The sequence below is a fragment of the Penicillium rubens genome (assembly GCF_028828025.1).
Source record: "Penicillium rubens strain IBT 27055 chromosome Unknown utg000002l_segment0_segment0, whole genome shotgun sequence".
NCBI lineage: Eukaryota > Fungi > Ascomycota > Eurotiomycetes > Eurotiales > Aspergillaceae > Penicillium > Penicillium rubens.
This window is the reverse complement of record NW_026890600.1, coordinates 8,960,911-8,980,595: the sequence shown is the minus strand read 5'-3', so window position 1 is coordinate 8,980,595 and position 19,685 is coordinate 8,960,911. Positions and strand designations below refer to the sequence as shown.

The 19,685-nt window shown below is 48.9% G+C and overlaps 6 protein-coding genes across 6 annotated transcripts; 3 read left to right on the top strand and 3 right to left on the bottom strand.

Moving 5' to 3' along the window:
* Positions 1 to 1,535: 1,535 nt before the first annotated feature.
* On the top strand, positions 1,536 to 2,516 carry N7525_005838 (uncharacterized protein; the record flags this gene model as incomplete). The annotated part of the gene is made up of 3 exons (XM_061213529.1): positions 1,536 to 1,684; positions 1,900 to 2,132; positions 2,227 to 2,516. Coding segments are annotated over 3 exons (672 nt in total), but the record flags the coding sequence as incomplete, so codon positions are not given.
* A 1,187-nt stretch (positions 2,517 to 3,703) lies between these two features.
* On the bottom strand, positions 3,704 to 4,703 carry N7525_005837 (WSC domain-containing protein; the record flags this gene model as incomplete). The annotated part of the gene is made up of 3 exons (XM_002564373.2): positions 3,704 to 3,756; positions 3,810 to 4,303; positions 4,367 to 4,703. The coding sequence occupies 3 exons, from the start codon at positions 4,701 to 4,703 to the stop codon at positions 3,736 to 3,738; spliced, it is 852 nt and encodes a 283-aa protein (XP_002564419.1). The 3' UTR covers positions 3,704 to 3,735.
* A 4,393-nt stretch (positions 4,704 to 9,096) lies between these two features.
* On the bottom strand, positions 9,097 to 10,104 carry N7525_005836 (CDP-diacylglycerol-serine O-phosphatidyltransferase; the record flags this gene model as incomplete). The annotated part of the gene is made up of 5 exons (XM_002564376.2): positions 9,097 to 9,465; positions 9,523 to 9,704; positions 9,829 to 9,866; positions 9,923 to 9,980; positions 10,035 to 10,104. 5 exons carry the CDS (start codon positions 10,102 to 10,104, stop codon positions 9,097 to 9,099), a joined length of 717 nt encoding a protein of 238 aa, XP_002564422.2.
* Positions 10,105 to 10,564: 460 nt separating this feature from the next.
* N7525_005835 (H/ACA ribonucleoprotein complex subunit GAR1/NAF1) lies at positions 10,565 to 11,420 on the bottom strand (the record flags this gene model as incomplete). The annotated part of the gene is made up of 5 exons (XM_061213528.1): positions 10,565 to 10,817; positions 10,871 to 11,016; positions 11,081 to 11,181; positions 11,238 to 11,285; positions 11,354 to 11,420. The coding sequence occupies 5 exons, from the start codon at positions 11,418 to 11,420 to the stop codon at positions 10,565 to 10,567; spliced, it is 615 nt and encodes a 204-aa protein (XP_061070549.1).
* A 218-nt stretch (positions 11,421 to 11,638) lies between these two features.
* On the top strand, positions 11,639 to 13,987 carry N7525_005834 (threonine--tRNA ligase THS1; the record flags this gene model as incomplete). The annotated part of the gene is made up of 3 exons (XM_002564378.2): positions 11,639 to 12,210; positions 12,272 to 12,536; positions 12,596 to 13,987. The coding sequence occupies 3 exons, from the start codon at positions 11,639 to 11,641 to the stop codon at positions 13,985 to 13,987; spliced, it is 2,229 nt and encodes a 742-aa protein (XP_002564424.2).
* A 2,981-nt stretch (positions 13,988 to 16,968) lies between these two features.
* N7525_005833 (uncharacterized protein) lies at positions 16,969 to 18,643 on the top strand (the record flags this gene model as incomplete). Its single annotated transcript, XM_061213527.1, has 3 exons — positions 16,969 to 17,067; positions 17,121 to 17,394; positions 17,451 to 18,643. The coding sequence occupies 3 exons, from the start codon at positions 16,969 to 16,971 to the stop codon at positions 18,641 to 18,643; spliced, it is 1,566 nt and encodes a 521-aa protein (XP_061070548.1).
* Between the last annotated feature and the right edge of the window lie 1,042 nt (positions 18,644 to 19,685).

Sequence of the window (19,685 nt, the reverse complement as noted above, 5' to 3'; positions counted from 1 at the left end):
AATGCTACCTCACAAAACTAATTAAGGAACATTACACCGTCTTTTTGCAGACGGCAGGACCCCTCTGCAGCCAACAACAACAGCTTAAGCCAATTGGCGTGGAATTACTCTGCCTAGATGCATTCGAGTTTAGGTCCATGGCCAAGGGCTCAATGATAGATCACCATACGCATGACATCATGCACGCCCGGTGTTCTGGGCGTCAGCGTGCATCTGCCTGATCATGCTTGTTGACGCTGTTGGTTCTACTGCGATTTCTATTGGCTTGATGCTCTGCAGCCTGAGGATGATCGTGTAACAATTGTCCGATTGGGAGGGCTGGAAATAGGCATGGCTAGTTGGGTTCTCGTTGCCCTCCAGACCGTTTCTCCCTTTTGTCTTTGTTATTGTATGTTGTATATTGATCGACGCCAGTTCGAGTCCATGTCATTTCCGGCAATCTCGGCAATAAACTCCGGAATCTCCGGGACTTTATATTTGACGACATGGGTCATGAGATGACAAATGAGACCATAATGCGAGTCAAGTAGATCCAAATTATCCCGTTGGACCAGTCTGTCCTATCCTATTCAGACTAGTGTGTCCAATATCATATCTTTAGCGGGTAATCTCCAGCACCAGCGGGGCATGCTGCAATCCTTCGGGCCTCCCGGCAAGGGCTAATATTTTGATCAGCACACCTGATTTTTCAGCTGTAACAAACAGACTACTAGACTAGCTTGGCTGGTCTCCTCCAATCTCTTTTTCCTGTTTTCCTTCTGCTGCAGGTCTTGATCGTCGCTGGATTAGCGTTGCATGGAGCCATGTGGTTGTTAAGTCCGGCTCAAGTCCGGTTTAGGTCCGCCTAGCCGCTGTTGGACCTGGCGTTGATCTACTTGGGCTGTCGATCCGGAGTATGTTATGTTTGGGGGGATTCGGCGGCTATGGGGTTTGGGGGTGAGAGGCTGTGCCGACATGGACTAGTTGGTTGGCTACTATTGGGGCTGGCCATCTGGCAGTCGTGATCCATGTATTCTTTGCGAGGTCTCTGTGTGTATCTTTCCTAATGTCATGAAAAGTGAGGGAATGTAATGTTAGGCATCAGAGAAGGGTAGTTGGAGGTTGTGCTCTTGTTCTGGGTTTGGTGGTATAACCAAAGAGGGAGGCCGAATTGGTTTGCTTGATACCCAATCATCTCTAGTCCAAGAGTGATGGGCCTTCGAGGTACGGGATACTCTTCGCATCACTTCGGATAGACCTTTCCTTCATCCCTTGAGGAGTTGTGGATAACCTCGTTTTGCATGGAAAGGACGAACCTTGGAAGGAGCGTTCTTCGCTCTCTGTTCATTCCAAAACAACATCCATGAGACGGCCACCATGGCCTCATCTGATGTGTTCAATGATGTTAGATTGATATACCTTTTGTTTGCCTCGTCGTGACTGAGGCTTTTCATTCTTACATCTTCTTGTTCTCTCTTCTTCCCTCGCCCTTTGCATCGTGCTTCATCTTCCCCATCCATCTTCCCCATCGGTCGAAGGCCTTTCCTTCTTATACCATGCCTCCAAAAAGAGGTGAAGCGGCAAATGGCCCCCAAACCCCCGCAAAGACAGCGGAATGTACTGACAACACTCCTAATACGCCTGCGGCAAGCCATGGTGTTCACGCGAAACTTCTCGAATACACCGATCCAGCAGAAACGGGCCGGTGCGTCCATTGATTCAGGGTAGCAGTGCGTGACTGGGACGAGAACGAGTGGCTCGACCCTCAAGATAACCTGCATTCGTGATGCCGACTCAAGCGTTGTCAAACGATGTTGCCATGCCCACGACAAATGTAAACTCGTGAGTATTCCTTAGTGTTTCCGTGTCGTCCAGTCGTGTGTTATACTCATTCAAACGCTCTATTTTAGCTCTATGAAGGTATCAGGGGCCTCGGTTTGAGCTGCACGCATTACTGGAGTGGGTAATGGAGTTTTGGATCAATGAGGAATCCGAATTCGGACAAACCGACGATGCTAGCCTTGTTCACGATATAGAGAAGGTTCACGCCGCTGCAGTGGCTGTGCGAGATCTCAGCGCCGGTGTTGATCGTCTCATCAAGTTCCATGGCAGCGCTCACAACTTAGTCGGCGAGCTTGGTGGAAGTGCCGTGAGTCTACCTCATCTTTTGGGCTTTCGTGCACGATTTCACCATGGCTGACTTTCCGAGGGGTTTAGGCAGATAAAGTTAAAGCTTCATACGCTCAGTACTGTTCTTCTCGGCGTGGTTTCTTGCAGTTCCGCCTCCGCTTGGTCCCCGTAGCGATGGTACTCCGCACCCCAAGCGCATCCAATTCGAGCATTGTGCTCGCCAATACCGTCGTCTTGATATCCATTCTGACTTTGGTCTGCCTTGGTATATGAGCGTGCGCTCGTTCAAGGAAATTATCGAGGAGTTGATTCGGGACAAATTCGATCACAGTGATGCCAACATCGTCGCCTGGTATACCACTATGCTGGCCACATTCCCCTTCACCATCCCTCTGCTATGGGCACAGGTAACTTGTCTCGTTATCTTCTTGTGTTCTTTTCGGGCGATACTCGTGATTCGTTGCCTCCCTTTATGCTTTTCATGTCGTTTTGCACGGTTCCTCCATTTTGTGTTCGGTGACGCATGAATCTTGGGAATCCTATCTGATATTGAGCTCTCATGCTGAATCAACTTGAAATTTTGCCTCCGTTTCTTGTTTATAACTTTCGGGTGTTTTTATTATCTCCTTGTTCATGTGAATACCCAAAGTGTAAAAGTGATGCGTGACTTGTTACAAGGTTGGCTGCAATAAACCTTCCGATGGACCTGGCTGAACACGCCAATATATAGTTGACCTTCGCCTGTTTGATTCACAGGCTAATAACTATCAGTAGGCCTATAGAAAATGATCAATCTCAGACTCTTAGAACAGATGATCAATGCAAGGTTTCTGGTCGAATAAAACTAAAGCACCCAGAGGTGCCAGAGATATATATGGACTGATGGCAGACCCAGCTTGGACCAACTCAACCACTATCAGTTTACTTTACAAGCAAATGATCACAATCTGATGTGCATATCCATTCTCACATTAAGTACAGCTGATTGATCTCGCCTATTTACAGCCATCCCTGAATCAGACCAAGCCGGAGCGAATTGCAGAATGCGAGAAGCTCATTATAGGACCGATAGACGAAGACCTGACTGGAAACAGGAAAAGAGACCACAAAGGGGAAAAAGTAAAAAGGAATCACGTAAAAGGAATGGTCTGCTCGTGACAAGGAAGATGTCGAGCAATGATGGAGCCGAAATAGAAAGAAACGCCTTTTCGGACACGTCTCTATATCCAGAGACTTCACTATAATTGAACAAGATACAATGATCGGATCTTCGGCAGAGAAGGCTGGTGATGCGGTTGATTTCCCAATGTAAATCCTAAGAGATGATGATCATGAAGTAGGGCAACGTCGTCTTGATATGGAGTCACGGAGCGCATCGACAAAAAGCAATTCAGCCCCAGGGCTCAAGAGACAGCAGGTCACCAGCTGGACCACACCGACTGGGTCAGGCCATATGCCGTTCGGATATCGTCACTCCGCTGAATAATCCGACTAGAAAGATAATGACAACAGGATAGGGAAGCTCTCATAAAGTAGTTTGATTGACGCAGAGATGAGGTTGGGTTTCGCTAATACCAAGTGGAAAGAAAGAGAAGGAGCATAAATGTTCGAAAAATGGGTATTGTTTTAGCGATCAGGATTCGTCACCTGTATCTTAAATCAGCTTGGAAACAATATCAACAGATGGTGTGCGTGCTTACCTGCAAGATCCGGCGAGAGAAGTCATGGTCATCATCGATGCTGCCATTGCTTTGGCGGCGCTGAGCCATGTAGTCGCCATCGAACCGAGAATCGGACATCGAGGGCGGGCCCGAGGTACGGCCATAGCCGCCAGTGGCACCACCCGCAGCACCGGCCTTGTTCTTCTTGGATCGCCACCAGAAGAACGCAGCACCGCAGAGAGCAGCGAATCCCACCACTCCTACAACGACTCCGGCCGCGATTGCGGCAGTATTCTTGCTCTTCGCGGCCTCTGCCTTCATATCTTCGTCGGAGGCCTTCGCACTAGCCTCAGGTGTCACGGTCTCTGTCGTTTCACCGGAAGTACTGGAAGTAGTGGAGGCAGACCCGTCGGTTTTCGTCGTGGTTTTGCTGTCGGTACTGCTCTTGGTTGTGGTGGACTCGGAGTCGGAGTATGTAGGGACATCATCTTCTAAACCTGTGGTATAGACAGAGTAGAAGCCGGGACCACCACCTATTCGAGATTATTGTTAGCAAGTCAATTCTCTCAGAGCCATGGATGGACGTGTAGACATACACATATCGTCGGGCCAGCCACTGCAGGACTTGCTGCATTTGTCATTTGAAACCTTGGCACTGGCTGGTGGTAGTGTGTTACCACACACACAGTCAGATCCTCCTGTCAAAGCAAATGCCGCATAGTCCGAGTCTTTGGCGCAGTGGTCCAGACACCATCCAGAACTCTGGTACGTCCAGCTCGTGGACTTCCCGTATCCAGGAATGCTGGAATAGCAACCCTGGAGCGTCCCTAATGGTGAGCCACGAGGAAGCACCTTGAAGTCTGTTGCAACGGCCGAGGTGGCTGCCATTAGCACACCGGACACCACGAGGGCGCCTTGAGTGTGGAAAAGCATGATGTGTTGGGAGAGTAGGGAAGTCGAGTATCGAAAACAGCGCGGAAAGAAAACACCGCTGGACTCAGTCGCAGGGGTGATTGACGAAGGACTGGGGACGGCCTGCGTAACCCTCAAGAACTTCTCTTTGAATGTATGTCGGTAGACGTTGTTTGTTCTGAAACCGCCCACCGCGTTGGTACTGAATTATCGCTCAGATACTCAGGGCGTGTGTAACGAGGAAAGCGAGATTTTGGGGTCGGAAAAAGGAGTGAAAGGAAAGTGATCGTTGTGTTGACGGGTACTCGAGTATGTGGTCGAGTTGAGGTTTACCCCTCTACAATTCGGGAGAGAGTGAGCGACCGTGAGCTTCGAAGCAGTTCAGCTGATGACCCCCAAATAAAAGGAGTAAACGAGCGAAGAAATCGGGTTGTAGGTATGTAACGAATGTGTGCGAAGGGGATTTAGGAAGATCAGGAGGAAAGAGAAGTGTGACGGATAATGGATCCCTTGGGAAAGGGACTGTTAAGGGGTCGTGTTCCCCAGAGGAGGTATGAGGTACTTGAAATACGGGGGGGAGGCCCTGGTGCACCCGAGTACCGGGTACTTTCCGCGCAGGTCTTTCACGGGTGGTTTCAATATTGTTTGCTCCTTGTATGGTACAGTATCAGGTATACAAACAAAGGCTTATCCAATGATATGTCGGGTTATCTTTAGGTAATCAGGCACCCGTCCAGGTTAACCAGGGTACTGTGTCAGATCAGTTTCCCGTTTTGGTCAGACACGGCAGCTGATGGAGTCCTTGGGCATGCCGCTAGTCTGCTTTGGGCGCCAAGCGGTGATGATGAGACTCTCATTGTGTGAACCTCGTCCAATATTCAATATCGAGGTATTACCCAGTGCTCCATACTTTACTACTCCGTACATGGACTGATGAAAGATCGTCCTTGCCACATGAAGAAGACCCTTGATGACGACTTTGTTGTTTGACCCCTCAAAAATTGTACAACTCACAGCAGAATTAGTCCTCGGCTAAGGACGCTTTGTTCTGCCTTAGTGTCTACTCTCATTGATCTGCTCTCTACTCCGTATACATGACTGGTCAACACACGCCACGTCCTTTGTGGCTGGCAAGTGCATCCTTGGCTGATGGTCGAGGGGAAATTCAGATCTCCGTTTGATAAATTGCGACCGAATTTTGTTGAAAGAAAAAGAAATACCATTTCGTCATGGAACGGGCTCATCTCCCAGGCGGAGCCAATTTCAATACCTCATACAAGCGCTAAGAACCTCCACATTTGTTACAGAGTACTCGGTACAACATGAAACCTGAAGGATTTAGTATAGGATTTAACCTTATGTTTTGAGTATGTTGTAGTCGCACCCTACAACATATACTCCAACCTCACTCTCTTCTTGATTCCTGTTGATGCCCCTTTCCGATTTTCCAAATTATTTCCATGGGTAATGAGCGGCCACTCCCGGGACCGTACCTTGGAAATTATGATCGGTCTTTCTACGTACCGTTCCTGTAACAAAAGTAACAAAACAAACCCTGCTTCAGCCACAAAAAACAGCGCACTGTGGCTCAGATCTACATACAACTCACCTCCTAGTTATTATCTGCAAGTCTATAGATGGCCTACGAGGGCTGTGTTCAACCTTATATTTTGTATTTTGTATTTTGTATTTTGTATTTTGTACCTTGGAATTTTTAGGCTTCAAGTGTCTTGTTCGTGGCTTGACTGCATAATAGTATGTGGTATTATTAGCACTGCCTACTACAACATATGTATTCTCATACATATAATATCCCTGAAAATATCGGAGGTTATTTAATCTAACCACGTTACCATCATGCGAGAATTACTGACTTTGAGACATCCACAGGCCCTTTACTCTGTACTGAATCGAGAGATAAAGTTACTGGTAAATATGCGGCCAAGTACGCTCTAGATATTCCGTAACCATTGTGTATAATATATCGACTGTGCCTTGCAGATCTAGTCCCTTACAACACATTCTGAACCACGGACTCGATTGTTATTGCAAATGCCCGACCATTTCATGTAAGCCTCATGGTCAATGAGTTCAGATCCTTTCAACGGTCAACATAACTGCCTGCGCAGGTAAGCATTTCGACGCGGACACACCACGTTCGATAGTTGTAGCCAATTTAACGTCATCAACCTTATTCTCGTCTAAAAGTCACCCACGGCCATATAACTCACAGAGCAAACAATAAGTTCTCAATGAAGCCGATCTTCCGACAGTGAGACATACTAATCATCCAGTCTGATCCGTCATCCGAGTATCGCCCGCCAGAGCCTCCAAAAAGACAGTATGCACAGGCAATACCGGTCCGTATATATTGTACAGTACTCGTACACAGGAAAATGCGTCAACAAGCACACCTGCCTAGACCTGTCCAAACGGGGAGAGAGATATTCCGGGATCAGTGGCGTCCACTAGACCGGTTGGATTCTCCACCTGCCAAAGGAATCATGTAGAAACACAGTCCCCCTTGCCTTGCCGGTGTACACAGCGAGAAACAGAATTGAAGAAGAAAAAGGTCTATTCAGGCTGCTTGCGTCTTTCGTATTTACTGGGATATCTCAACGAGAGCGAACACCAGTTCAACTTGATCAAACTGTGGGTAAGAAAGGTGTTCGAAACTGGATATCAAAGTGAAACTTGTGTCTCGGTCTAGACCCTGCGTGTCTGGCCAAGAATCAACAACATTCTAATTTTAAATGCTAAAAATTCTGATTTCACCTGTGACTTCTTCGCTTATTCTATCCATATTCTAGATCATGCGGAAGGTCCGGCTTGGTGAATTACCTCGGAAGAGAGTATCATTTCGCTTAGGGATATAACTCTGAACATGGACATCTCCGAAGGTAGCTGGGTACTCGACGCAGCCCAGATTTTATTTCAACATTGAATATTAATAATGACAATGCAGAAAAAGGACATATTATTAAGCTCAACACTTGGAAGCTACGTTAAAAGAAGCATGAACACAGTAACACCATCAAACACCCTCAGACCTCAGATATAAGAGTAACCCGAACATGTCCCCACCAACCTAGCCGGAACCCGTCGCTGGACACCATCCTGATCTACCTCCTCTGAGTAGAAGGAACACCATCCACGAGCACAAACATAGTGAATCCCATGTGGCACCTCCTTCTCGGTTCCGGCTATTTGCCTACGAGTGTACCTGCCGCATCGGCAGCGCGGGTTGGCCGGACTTATCCCGCGTTGATCATCAAAGCAGATGAATCGATCACATAGATCGCATATGTAATATGGGCGACCTGCATTGCCATTCGGGTTGTTGCCGTTGACTATCTGCCTTATACCGTGTTCGTAGCACGTCGGGCATCTGGGGGGTTCGAGTGTAGTTATGGTCATCGCTGCTGTCGTTATGGGCTTGGTCCTTACAGTGGCTGGCTTAGATGTGGCTTGGTGGGTTGGTAGTAGGGTTTTCTGTGCTAGCTCACCTTCGCTTTCATTCCATGCGCTCAACGATTGTTTGTGTCGAAGTCCTCGTTGACAGCTCAGACTGTGAGAATGCCTAGCCAAGTGGTCATAATGACGATCGTTATAGGTCAATATTGCGCGTGCTTGTATATGCTATCAGATTGGAAGAATATCCGTGGTTCACATTACGACCACTCGACAATGAGTGGTACGTCCGTGAACCCAACACGTACTGCAACAACCATCCACACCAAATCCTAGGAGCCATACTCTTCGAGAAGAGACTGTCGTCGTTTCACGTGCCGACGTTTCCCTGTCTGAATAGCCACCTTGTACCTACTTCATTCCCTTCATTCTAGGTTGGGTCACTGGACGATACCTTAAGTCAACGTTGATTCTGATCTTTGGACTCCCGATTTCCTATGCTCAAGGTCACTTGAAGTCGCAACCAGAGACGAAGAACTGCCTGGGGATTCTAATGAATGAAAAGAAGAATACAAAGCATTCGTAGACCCAGCTAATGAAGGAAAGCAAAGGAACTGAAGGCCTACAAGATATCATGGAGCCATCTGGCAAACACAAAGATGTCAAAAAGGTACCATGTAGTGACCAGCACTGCTTATGTAGTTGTTGAAGACCGACGACAATCAGCAGCTTGCTGTTGAAAGCTGCAATTTCCAGCATGTCGACCTTATTAGCCACAATCATGCAATCAAACCCCTATGCGGAAGCCACAATGACTATAATCAATCTATGCAATTGAATTTCAATTAAACATCCTTATTTAAGTGCATCGAGATCATGCTATGCCTTGCGTACAAACAACGGCCCTCTCGATATTTATTTTCAGTCGTCCAAGTTGAGAGAGACAACAGACTCAGGCATTTTTTTTCCCAACAGTAAATGCGTGGCCAAATTTGGGTTGAGCTCATGGTTTAGGGATGTGTATCGTCTTGCTGACCATCATACAACCATGCAGAACGAACATCAGGACCACAGGATGGAACTCGAAAATGGTACCTTCTGCGAAGAGTCCTAGTGGGATGTTCTCGTGCGTCCAGCTTTGAGAGACCCAGTAGGCCATAATGGCAGCGATTGACAGAGTGGTAGGAATGGGTGTGCCTTCGAAGTACTTGGATTTTCCGGTCTTATCCTTGGGCAGTACGGCTACAGTCACGTTGAACCGAGCGAGGCGGGTCAGACCGCAGAGAACGAAGAAGCTGAGGAAGACGTGATCAAGCGAGGTCCGGATACCAAGAGCGAATGCGGCAGCGGCGGGGGCGAGACCGAAGGAGATCTAGGGAATATGAGCGTTAGCGATAACTCATTGTATTTACTTCACAGGAGCGATTACGAGGTCAGCTAGCGAGTCGAGCTCTTGCCCCATGAGAGACGATTTCTTGCGCCATCTTGCCACTTTCCCATCCATAAAGTCGAAGAACAGACCGAAAGGCATAAATGCGAGGGCAGCCCAGATGGCACCATATTCAGTTGGGTCTCCGAGGCAGTAGCGCATGGACGAAAAGACCGACATGACTGCTCAACATGTTAGACGCGGATTGGAAAAAGGTTGGGAAATTGAGCTTGCCTCCACAGAAACCTAAGATGCAGAGTTAGCGAGTCAATTCAAACAAAACTTCAGGATATTACGATCTCTTACCATTCATCTCAGTAATCAGATCAGCAAGATGCAAGGCCCTGTTGAGTGTTAGGCTGAACCGAGAGCAAAGGAGCGCGGGAAGCACGAGACTGACTTCACCATGCTGAAATGACCATGATCCGAGGAAAGTAGCATTTTCTGCTTCTCCTGGCCTGTAAATTATAAGCTTCATTGCCCATGAACGACCAAAGGAAACTTGAACGTACCTCCGTCACTCGAAGGTGGGACACCGCTGGAGGAATCGCTCGATGCCATGGTCGATGTCCGACGAGACATGCTCAAATGGATATCAGATTTGAAGAAAATCTATGGCAAAAGGATAGGCTGTCTCAATAAGATATGAAAAACGGCAAGATTGGGTAAGAAGAATAAAAATGCAGTCAATCCTGCTGGGGAGTGTTGACGGACGCACAGATTCCCTGAGCGGTCAACGTCATTTCAACTGCAGGCAGGCAGAGGCGGTGCAGCTGCGCCACACACACTAGCCACATCCAAACCAAATGTCCGAGCCGATTATCCCCGAATTTCTAAACGAGTTGCTATGTTTGAATATTTAATATGCAATTGCAAGTTCTGGAAAATAAGAAAATAACAGAAACATTTTTGACTGGTGATATTCTACAGCCTGCAGCCAGTGAAGTTGCAATTGCGCAGATGCACAAGAAGACGGAAAGATATTCCTGAAAAAGCTCCCAGATCCCCCAAAACGCCATAAACAGACAGTACATTGGATCGATCAGTAGCCGCGGCCACGGAAGCCACCGCCACCACGAGGGGCGCCACGACCACGAGAGAAGCCGCCGCCGCCGCCGCCGCGGGAGAAACCACCACCACCACGACCACCGCCGAAGCCACCACGGCCACGGGGAGCACCACCACGGCCACCGCGACCACGGGGAGCACCGAATCCACCACGACCACGGGCAGCGGCACCACCGGCGCGCTTGGGCTTAGCAGCTCCTGGGGGAGGCTTGGGCTTGGGGAGGAACCTAAGAGGTGAGTTAGTCAGAAGTGGACGAATAAGCAGGATAGCGAAACGTACTTCTCGAGAGGGAGCAGCTTATCTCCGCCAATGTAGACCTTGTCACCAGCCTTGAAGGAAGTAGCGACAATACCGTCTTGGGGCTTCACGGTGAAGTAGACCTGGTTGATGGGACCGAGAATTTCGTCGACCTTGCCGATTTGGGTCTATAAAGAACCAGTTAGGTCATGAACTTGTATATGATATTGATTTGGTGGAGTAGTTGCGCACCTTGTTCTCCAGGTAGATAGGAGCGTTGAAGTAAGGAATCTTGGGGTTGACTGATTCGCAGACCATCTCACCCTCGCAGGAGTGCATCACGGAACCCAACTCTATCGGCATATCAGCGACACAAATCAAATATAGTAGGATTCAGAAGAATAATTACCCAGAACCTGCGCTGGGGGGCCGAATGACTGCTGGAAGCCTCCGCGACCTGCAACAAAAAAATTTCGTTAGCTCCTTTTACATCCTCGCACCGCATCCACGTTGGAAAATTCTCACCACCACGGCCACCACCGAAACCTCCCCGGTTGGCACCAGAAGCATTACCACGACCACGGAAAGACATTTTGTGGTGATAAGGGTGATTGACTTGTACAAAGCTGGAGAAGTTTTCGCTTGGTGGAAACTCGAAGCGGTAAAGTGTCGGCTAAGGGCAGAACCAGCACGTGACCTGTGCTTCACCGCCCTCACGAAGAGTCAATTTTCCCCTCCACGCGGAGTATACATGTTTAAAGTTCCTGTCCACATTTTTATTCCTTTGCGCCATTGCTTCAAGGGTTTTTAATGATGGCATCTGAACCCCCCCAGGAGCTCCCCGTGCGGCCCGCCGCTGAAGCGCAGGCCAAAAACGCATCTGAAGCTGCCACTGCCCCTCCAAAAGATGCGAATGCGAAATCCAAGCAGGCCCCGAGCCCCGATACTCTCCCCGAGTTCATAATCGAGCGAAACAAGCTCTTCGAGGAACTCTGGCAACAATACCTGGAGGAGACCAGGACCCGTCCTCACCCAGAGATCAACGTTACCCTTGACATTGGCGACGGCAACCCCCCCTCCTCGGTCCCTGCCAAAGCCTTCGAGACCACTCCTGGATCTTTCCTCCGCGATGTGCCCAAGGACCTAAGTGCCAATATTGTTATTGCCAAGGTTAATGGAGAACTGTGGGATTTGAACCGACCCCTAGAGAAGGACTGCAGTGTGCTCCTTGTGCCCTTCAGCAACCCCGAGGCCCGTGAAACGTTCTTTCATTCTTCTGCCCACGTGCTTGGCTTAGCCAGCGAATGCGAGTACGGATGTCTTCTTTCCCACGGTCCGCCTACCCCTCAGGGTTTCTTCTACGATATGGCCATGCCTGACGGGTATGTTATCTTATCACCTACCCTTCACCATTGCGCCAATGCTAATATATGTGGGAAACAGACGGGTTGTCCGTGAGGCCGACTGGAAAGCGCTTGACATCAGAGCGTCGCGTAGCTTCAAGGAGAAGCAAAGCTTCGACCGATTGGAAGTTTCCAAGGAGAACCTCAAAAAGATGTTCGCATACAGCAAATACAAGCTGCACTACATTGATAAGCTCGTCACCGGCGAAAGCAGCACCGTCTATCGTAACGGTACCCTTGTCGATCTCTGCCGAGGCCCTCATATTCAGAACACTGGCAAGATCAAGGCCTTCAAGATCATGCAGGTAAGCGTCGCTAGTTGACCTCTTGACCGAGGAAGACACATACTAACTTTTCTTACCAGAACTCATCGGCCTACTTCCTTGGCGATCAGTCCAACGACTCTCTGCAGCGTATTCGTGGTGTTGCCTTCCCCGACAAGAAGCTGATGGCTGAGCACTTGAAGTTTTTGGAGGAAGCTGAAAAGCGGAACCATCTGAGAATTGGCAAGGAGCAAGAGCTGTTCTTCTTCGATGAGGCGTCCCCCGGTTGCCCATTCCTCCTTCCTAACGGAACCAAGATCTTCAACCAGCTCCAGTCCCTTCTGCGTAGTGAATACCGCAAGCGAGGCTACCAGGAGGTCCAGACCCCCAATATGTACGATGTCGGCGTCTGGAAAACCTCCGGACACTGGGCCCACTACAAGGATGATATGTTCAAGTTGGATGTCGAGAAGCGCGAGTGGGCTCTGAAGCCCATGAACTGCCCTGGGCACTTCATTCTGTTCGGCCACCGTGAACGTAGTTACCGTGAGCTTCCTATGCGTATTGCAGACTTCGGTGTTCTGCACCGAAATGAGGCTTCGGGTGCCCTGAGTGGTCTGACACGCTGTCGAAAATTTCAACAAGATGATTGTCATGTCGTTCTAGCCTCCCATCAAATTATGTCTGAAGTGGAGGGCCTGTTCGATTTCTTGCAGTCCATCTATGGGCTGTTTGGCTTCACCTTCAAGTTGAAGCTGTCCACCCGCCCAGAGAAGTATATGGGTGCGTTGGAGACCTGGGACCACGCCGAGGACCAGCTCAAGAAGGCCTTGACCAAGTTTAAGGGTGATGATTGGACCATTAATGAGGGTGACGGTGCCTTCTACGGACCCAAGATCGATATCACTATTGCCGATGCCATCCAGCGTGAGTTCCAGTGCGCCACCATTCAGCTCGATTACCAGGCCCCGATCAACTTCAAAATGGAGTACATGACCAAAGAGCAGAGCCAGGCGGAGCAGCCCAAGGAGGGTGAGACCAAGGGCGACGAGCTTGCCCCCGGCCGTGCTCGTCCTGTTGTCATCCACCGTGCTATCATTGGCAGTTTCGAGCGATTCCTGGGTATCTTGATCGAGCACTTCGGTGGCAAGTGGCCCTTCTGGATCAGCCCTCGCCAGATCCTCATTGTTCCAGTTATGCCTGCCGTGAATGACTATGCCGAGGAGCTACAGAAGATCTTGCAGGGTGACAAGCTGAGTGTCGATATCGATATCAGCGGTAACACCATGCAGAAGAAGATCCGCACTGGCCAGCTGGCTCAGTACAACTTCATCTTCGTTGTCGGCGCATCGGAGCGTGAAACGAGGTCTGTCAACGTCCGCAATCGCGATGATCCTGCCACTCAGAAGCAGGGCGTGATGGTGCCCCTTGAGGAGGTGCGGATCAAGCTCAAGGCTCTGCGTAAGGAGCGTCGGTTGGAGAACGCTCTGTAGGGGATATAGTCGTTACAGATTTATGGAAAATGAAATGAAGTACACGCAGATATGCTACTGATTCCACTAAATATCCATTGTCCCATAGCATACTTACATGTGTAATATAGTAGAGTAATCGGGGTCTTGGTTTATTTTAATTACGTATGTAATGATCTGTTTAAGCCTACTGCCGTTGCTTCTAACCTTCCCTTTCCGTATTTCTGCACTTTTGGCCGCTGTTGCCCACAGTAGAGCTACGAGCCCTACTTTTTCGTCTACCCTATAGAGGCTAAGGAGTTTTCATTATAAACGTAACTTCATATAGTGGAGACTTTGTAAGTTTGACCCTATAGAAAGAAACAAAGCTTTAGGATCATTTTGGGGTGTATACAGTGATAACATTGTGGGCATGTGCCATCCTCTGATCGCTCAGGTTTCTTTAACCATTCTACCACTTGTTCGAGGTGAGCTATGATCGCCCGAATAAGTCTTTGTCAAAAGAGCTCATCTTTGCTACTTGTAGTGGTCTTATCAGGGATATATATGGAACGTATTATTTGACAAGATAAGTGGAAGATAAGCTATGGGCGGGTCTATACGGGTGTATACCAGTGTTTCCCTGAACGCGAGGAGACTACATATACTGTTTTGCTTCCTTGGGATACACTTTTAAGCCCACTACGGGCTTTTGCTTTTCTCTTCTGTTATTGGCCGTTCACTCTGAAAACGCTGTCTGCTTCTCTCTACATACAAGTATCTGCATTGTTCCTGCGAGTTCCCTTTAAGGCGTATACGGGACCTCGGTATGTAGGCCCTCCTAGGAACACTGGTTTCTAGTAGTCATGGAACCATTCTAGGAAACCATGCTAGGTCCATTCATAACACTCAGTCTCTTCTCATTCGACTTTCTAAAACTCATCATTAGTAACTGCGATGTCGTGCCTAGGTTGCTGTGTTCCATCCCCACTCGTCAGTTCCGGGCTTTATTGCTTTACCTTAGCTAGCCGTTTCTATGGCTGCCTATATATTTATGGATCCAGCCTCGTTACACTGCTTCCCATTCCTTAGCCCAGTTGTCCTTGGTTTCAGGCGGGCTAGGAGCTGATTACTTATCTTCTCTTGCTCATTTCTGTCCTTCCGTTAGGGGCCTGGCGACGTCCAGCTCTCCTAGCCGTAGTCCGTAAGGATCCTCTTGATCCTCTTCATGTGTCCTGGCTTCATCCAAACCCGGTAAGTATTATATAACCTGGGTCGTTATATCTTTTGTCGAGATGAGGATCTGGGCTACCGCGGAATGCGTTTGTAGGGTTTCTCACCGCTCATAACATGACCCTTCCAAGGTACTTTCTATTTCTCTTTTGGCGTACGTTTTTAGATTGCTGGATAGCTACATGCATTCCTCTCTTCCTGCCCAGAGACCTCCCATTGCCCTGTTACTTTATGATCATTTAGGCCTTTGTTTGCTAGCAGATTCGGTGTTTCGTTTGCTGTTTGGAAATTACATACGTAGTACTTGCGTTTGATAGATTGAATCAACGTAACTTCTCCTCTCGCTTGGTAGCTCTATGCGTAGCCTCCAAACCTCGCGCATTCATCCTTTTAGACCTCGTAGGCATCATCTTGCTGGTCGGTCCGTCGCTCTCTCACTCTCTCTGCCGAGCTGTCAACACATTTGCACCTTCATCTATTCATCTACACTTGCTCATCCATTCATTTCAGGTCTCATAGGCATCATTCTGCTGCTCGCTTCTGCTGGGTGCTCGACACATTCATACCCAACCACTTTCACCAACATGCCAAAGGGGCGAAAGAGCTTCCCATGTCCGCGCGCGAAGAGCGTTGGATGTAAAAAGAAGTTTTCCTCGAGAAGATATGCAATCACGCATGCTCAGAGGGTCCACGATAACATCGCATGGCCGTGCCCGCGCGCAGAGGAGCTTGATTGCGACAAGACGTTCGGCTCGAAATCTGATGCAAAAGAACATGCTAAGAGAGAGCACGACCAAATAAAATCGCCCTGTCCCTTGGCAGAAGAGGAGGGATGTACTTTGCAATTTTGTAACAAACAGTCGGCTGAAAAGCACGCAGAGAACATCCATGGCGATCAGGGAACTCGGCCAAAGTTTCCTTGCCCACAGGCAGAGGCTGCAAACTGTAAGAAGAAGTTTGCCTCGATATCGAGTGCAAACAAGCATGCCAGGCAGGTGCATGATCAAGTGAAATGGCCATGTCCCATGGCAGAAGAGAAGGGATGTCGTATGGAATTTTCCACCAAGGGGGCAGCCAGCGTACATGCGGAGAGGGCTCATGGCCCCAAGAGAGAGTCGAAAGGATTTCCTTGCCCACGCGCAGATGAGGCCAATTGCAAAAGGAGATTCACAACGAAACAAAACGCAAATCGGCATGCAGACCAGGCGCACAAGAAAACCAAATGGCCTTGTCCCTCGGCAGAAGAGGTGGGATGTACTTTGCAATTTACCGACCAACACAATGCCAAACGTCACGCAAAGAGTGCTCATGGTGATAACTATAAGCCAACTCGGAAAGAGTTTCCTTGTCCACGCGCGCAGGACGAAAAATGCGTGAAACTGTTCAGTTCCCCAGACAGCGCGCGGACACATTCGAAGATGGCACATGGTAAAGCTGAATCAGATGAGACATTCATCGCGGCGTGGCCTATGATATCGCCACCTAGTCCCCTCAGAGACGTGGACGGGAATATAATACCTGGATGGGACAAGCTTCCAAACCCGTTCTTTCTGGAGGACAGGCGGACTTGGGCGTGCCCACACCCAGGTTGTACCACAACATACTTGACCAATGTTGGGGTAAAATACCACTACTTGGCCATCCATCTGAACGCTCGTTGGCCCTGTGCGTCTGCGAAGACACTGGGTTGTAACAGAATGTTCTCGTCAATCTACGACGCCAAAAAACACGCAGATGAGCATTTTCCTAGGTGCAAGTGGATCTGCACGTACGATCGATGCCTTGCTCAAATGCAGGGTAGGAAGATGTCACGAGTTACCGCCTTAACCCATTATAACGCGCATCTTCGACGAGGACAGTTCCAAAAGGGGGAATACAAACTTGAAAAGGTACGTAACAGTGAATGAAAGAACAAATGAGCATCACCTGATGGGAACAATAGGTCTTTGCTGCGGTCTCCGATGGGAATACCGAAGCCGAGGACAACCACATCGAACTTCAGAACTCTGAGGACGAAGAAGACGGAGATGGAGATCGGGAGAGTTCGTCCCAGGATGGCCACGATGACGACCACGATGACGACGATGACCACGACGAAGTTGACAATCCCGATACGGAGCCAGGCATAATCTTGCCTGACGACATCGGACCATCCACTGAGCTGGCAGCTACGTGGCTGGACGGTCTCCACAGGAAGCAAGACAGTCTCAGAAAAGGTAGGGCATATTAGATATTATTGCCTTATGTCCCACTGCTAATCCCCGTAATTTAGCTGTTCGTCCCAAAACCCTGCGTCACCTTGGGCTTAACTGCCCAGGGCCGGGCCGGGTCCTTGATGGCCAAGTGCTGGGCACGCAGGTGTGCCCTAAAAGCACGGTTATCTCGCTCGAGACGGGCGTCCTCTATAAGACAAGAATTGGCACAAAATACCACATCGGGCTCAAAACCCGATGCGCGCCTTGTAATGGGCGCTTCATGTTTGACGAATTTTTGAGGAAGAATCTTTTAGAAAAGAATCCGGACCAAACAATATGCTGCCACGAGAGCTGCGTCGGGTCTCTGTGGGAGAGCTCGAAACTCTGCATGAAACACTTCCTGGAGTGGACACCGGAGCTCCTCGAAGAAGACATCGACGCGATGAACGACCTCCGGGAGTTAGCCCACAGAGCTACATCTGAGCGGTGGCACCCGCAGACTATCCTAACGGCGAGAGCCATAACAATGAGGAAATGCGGTGAGGCCAATGTCCCGGCTTCCCAGATCGTCACTATCGATCTGGAGACGAATATGCATTCAAGAGAGGTGCTGCAGGTCGGCATCGTTGATTCCAAAGGCGCGGTAGTACTTGATTGCCTCACTAGATATAGTGAGGGAGTCACCGCGCCTTCCGTGTCGTCATCGAGTGGGCCGGCAACCTGGCGCCAAAGGCAATGGGAAAGCAAAGTACGACATTACACCACGGTCAATGGAACCCTTGATGCAAAGGGCGTCGTTCGGAAACTCCGAGCGAATGGAATCGACAAAGACACCATTTTCGTGGCCTGGGCGACGTGGCCCCTCGACCTGAACTACTTGAGACTGTGGCTAGAGGATGAGAAGTTTGAGGACATTCTCCCCGGTGATGAGAATGTCTGCATGCTCATGAGTGAATTCCGCGCTAACTTCAAGAGCATGCTTGGCACCACCTGCTACCGAGGCAGGGCGTTTCCCCTTTCCCTGCCTGTGCTGTTTGTGGTGTTCTTCGGAAATACCCACGATCTCGCAGGGCGCAATCACCATGCTCTGTATGACGCACAGCAAACGGCGTTGCTGATGACGCTGTTCGAGGACCTCTGTCGACACCCACACGAGCGGGTGTTTTTTAAAGGATGCGGGGCGACCAACATGGGCTCGCGGAAGAGACAGATATCGATAGAGGAGTCGTTGGCTTCGATGAGTATCCCCAAAAGGGTACGGCATCACTAGGATGAGGATGAGGATGAGGACCAATAAGAATACCAAGGCGGTTGTGAGATTGTCTCTTTTTCTTTTTTCGTTTTCTTTTTTTCTTTTTCTTTTCGGCGCATAGATCTGTCTACTAAATACGCCCTTTCTTTTTGAACCCTGGCCCTGGAAGCTTTAGAATGAGAGCTTGGAAGTTGCAACGACAGTAGTTACTATACGGGCAACTTCCCGTCCTCCTCTAGCGGTTGTCCCTAGACGTCTATAAATACCTATATCTACAGGGACGGCTTTAACGCGATCGATAGGGGTGTATACGCAATACAATAGGCAACGAGCGCAATCTTAGTTTAGCTACTCCCCTATCCCGGCGGATATTATATCTAGGGTCTAGAACCAACCACTTAGGGCACGCTACCTAGTTTGTAGCCTCGGGCTAACTATCATACTGAGATCATTAGAATTCATAGCCTAGCATTTGATAACGAAGATTAAGCTCTCTTTTTCTTGACAGATCGCCATTCTATAAGTAAACTTCCAATCAACGTCGTATATATCAACCTATCTCACCCAAGCTTTTACCAATATCCCTAGGAACCTCTATAGATCAGTTTGCTAGGGCCTATCCTATAATATCCGTCAACCCGTTGTCTTAGATTGTCGCAGGTTCAATGTTTGGGACTACGCGGACTAGATTAGTCGCGAGTTGATCCATAAAAATGACCTAAGCAACACAATATTACTACGAGGTTCTCTCACTGTTTCTGTGTTTCATACTCAATATCAAGGGAAATAGTCTCGTATCCAATGATGCATATAAATAATCTCTTGGAGATTTGGCTATTCAACTTTGACCTACCCATGGTGTGCTCCTATATTGATGGAAGCCCGTAGCTGCTCTTAGGATACAAATCTCAGTCTGTTTATCTCAAGAGCTAGCCATTTCGAAGAGAACACCTTTGGCTTCGCTCGTAATCAGGGAATGCCCATTTAACCATCCACTCCGAAGTAAGTACCTCATCAACGGTCGGTCTCTCCTCAGGCCGAAATGACAACATTCGGCGCA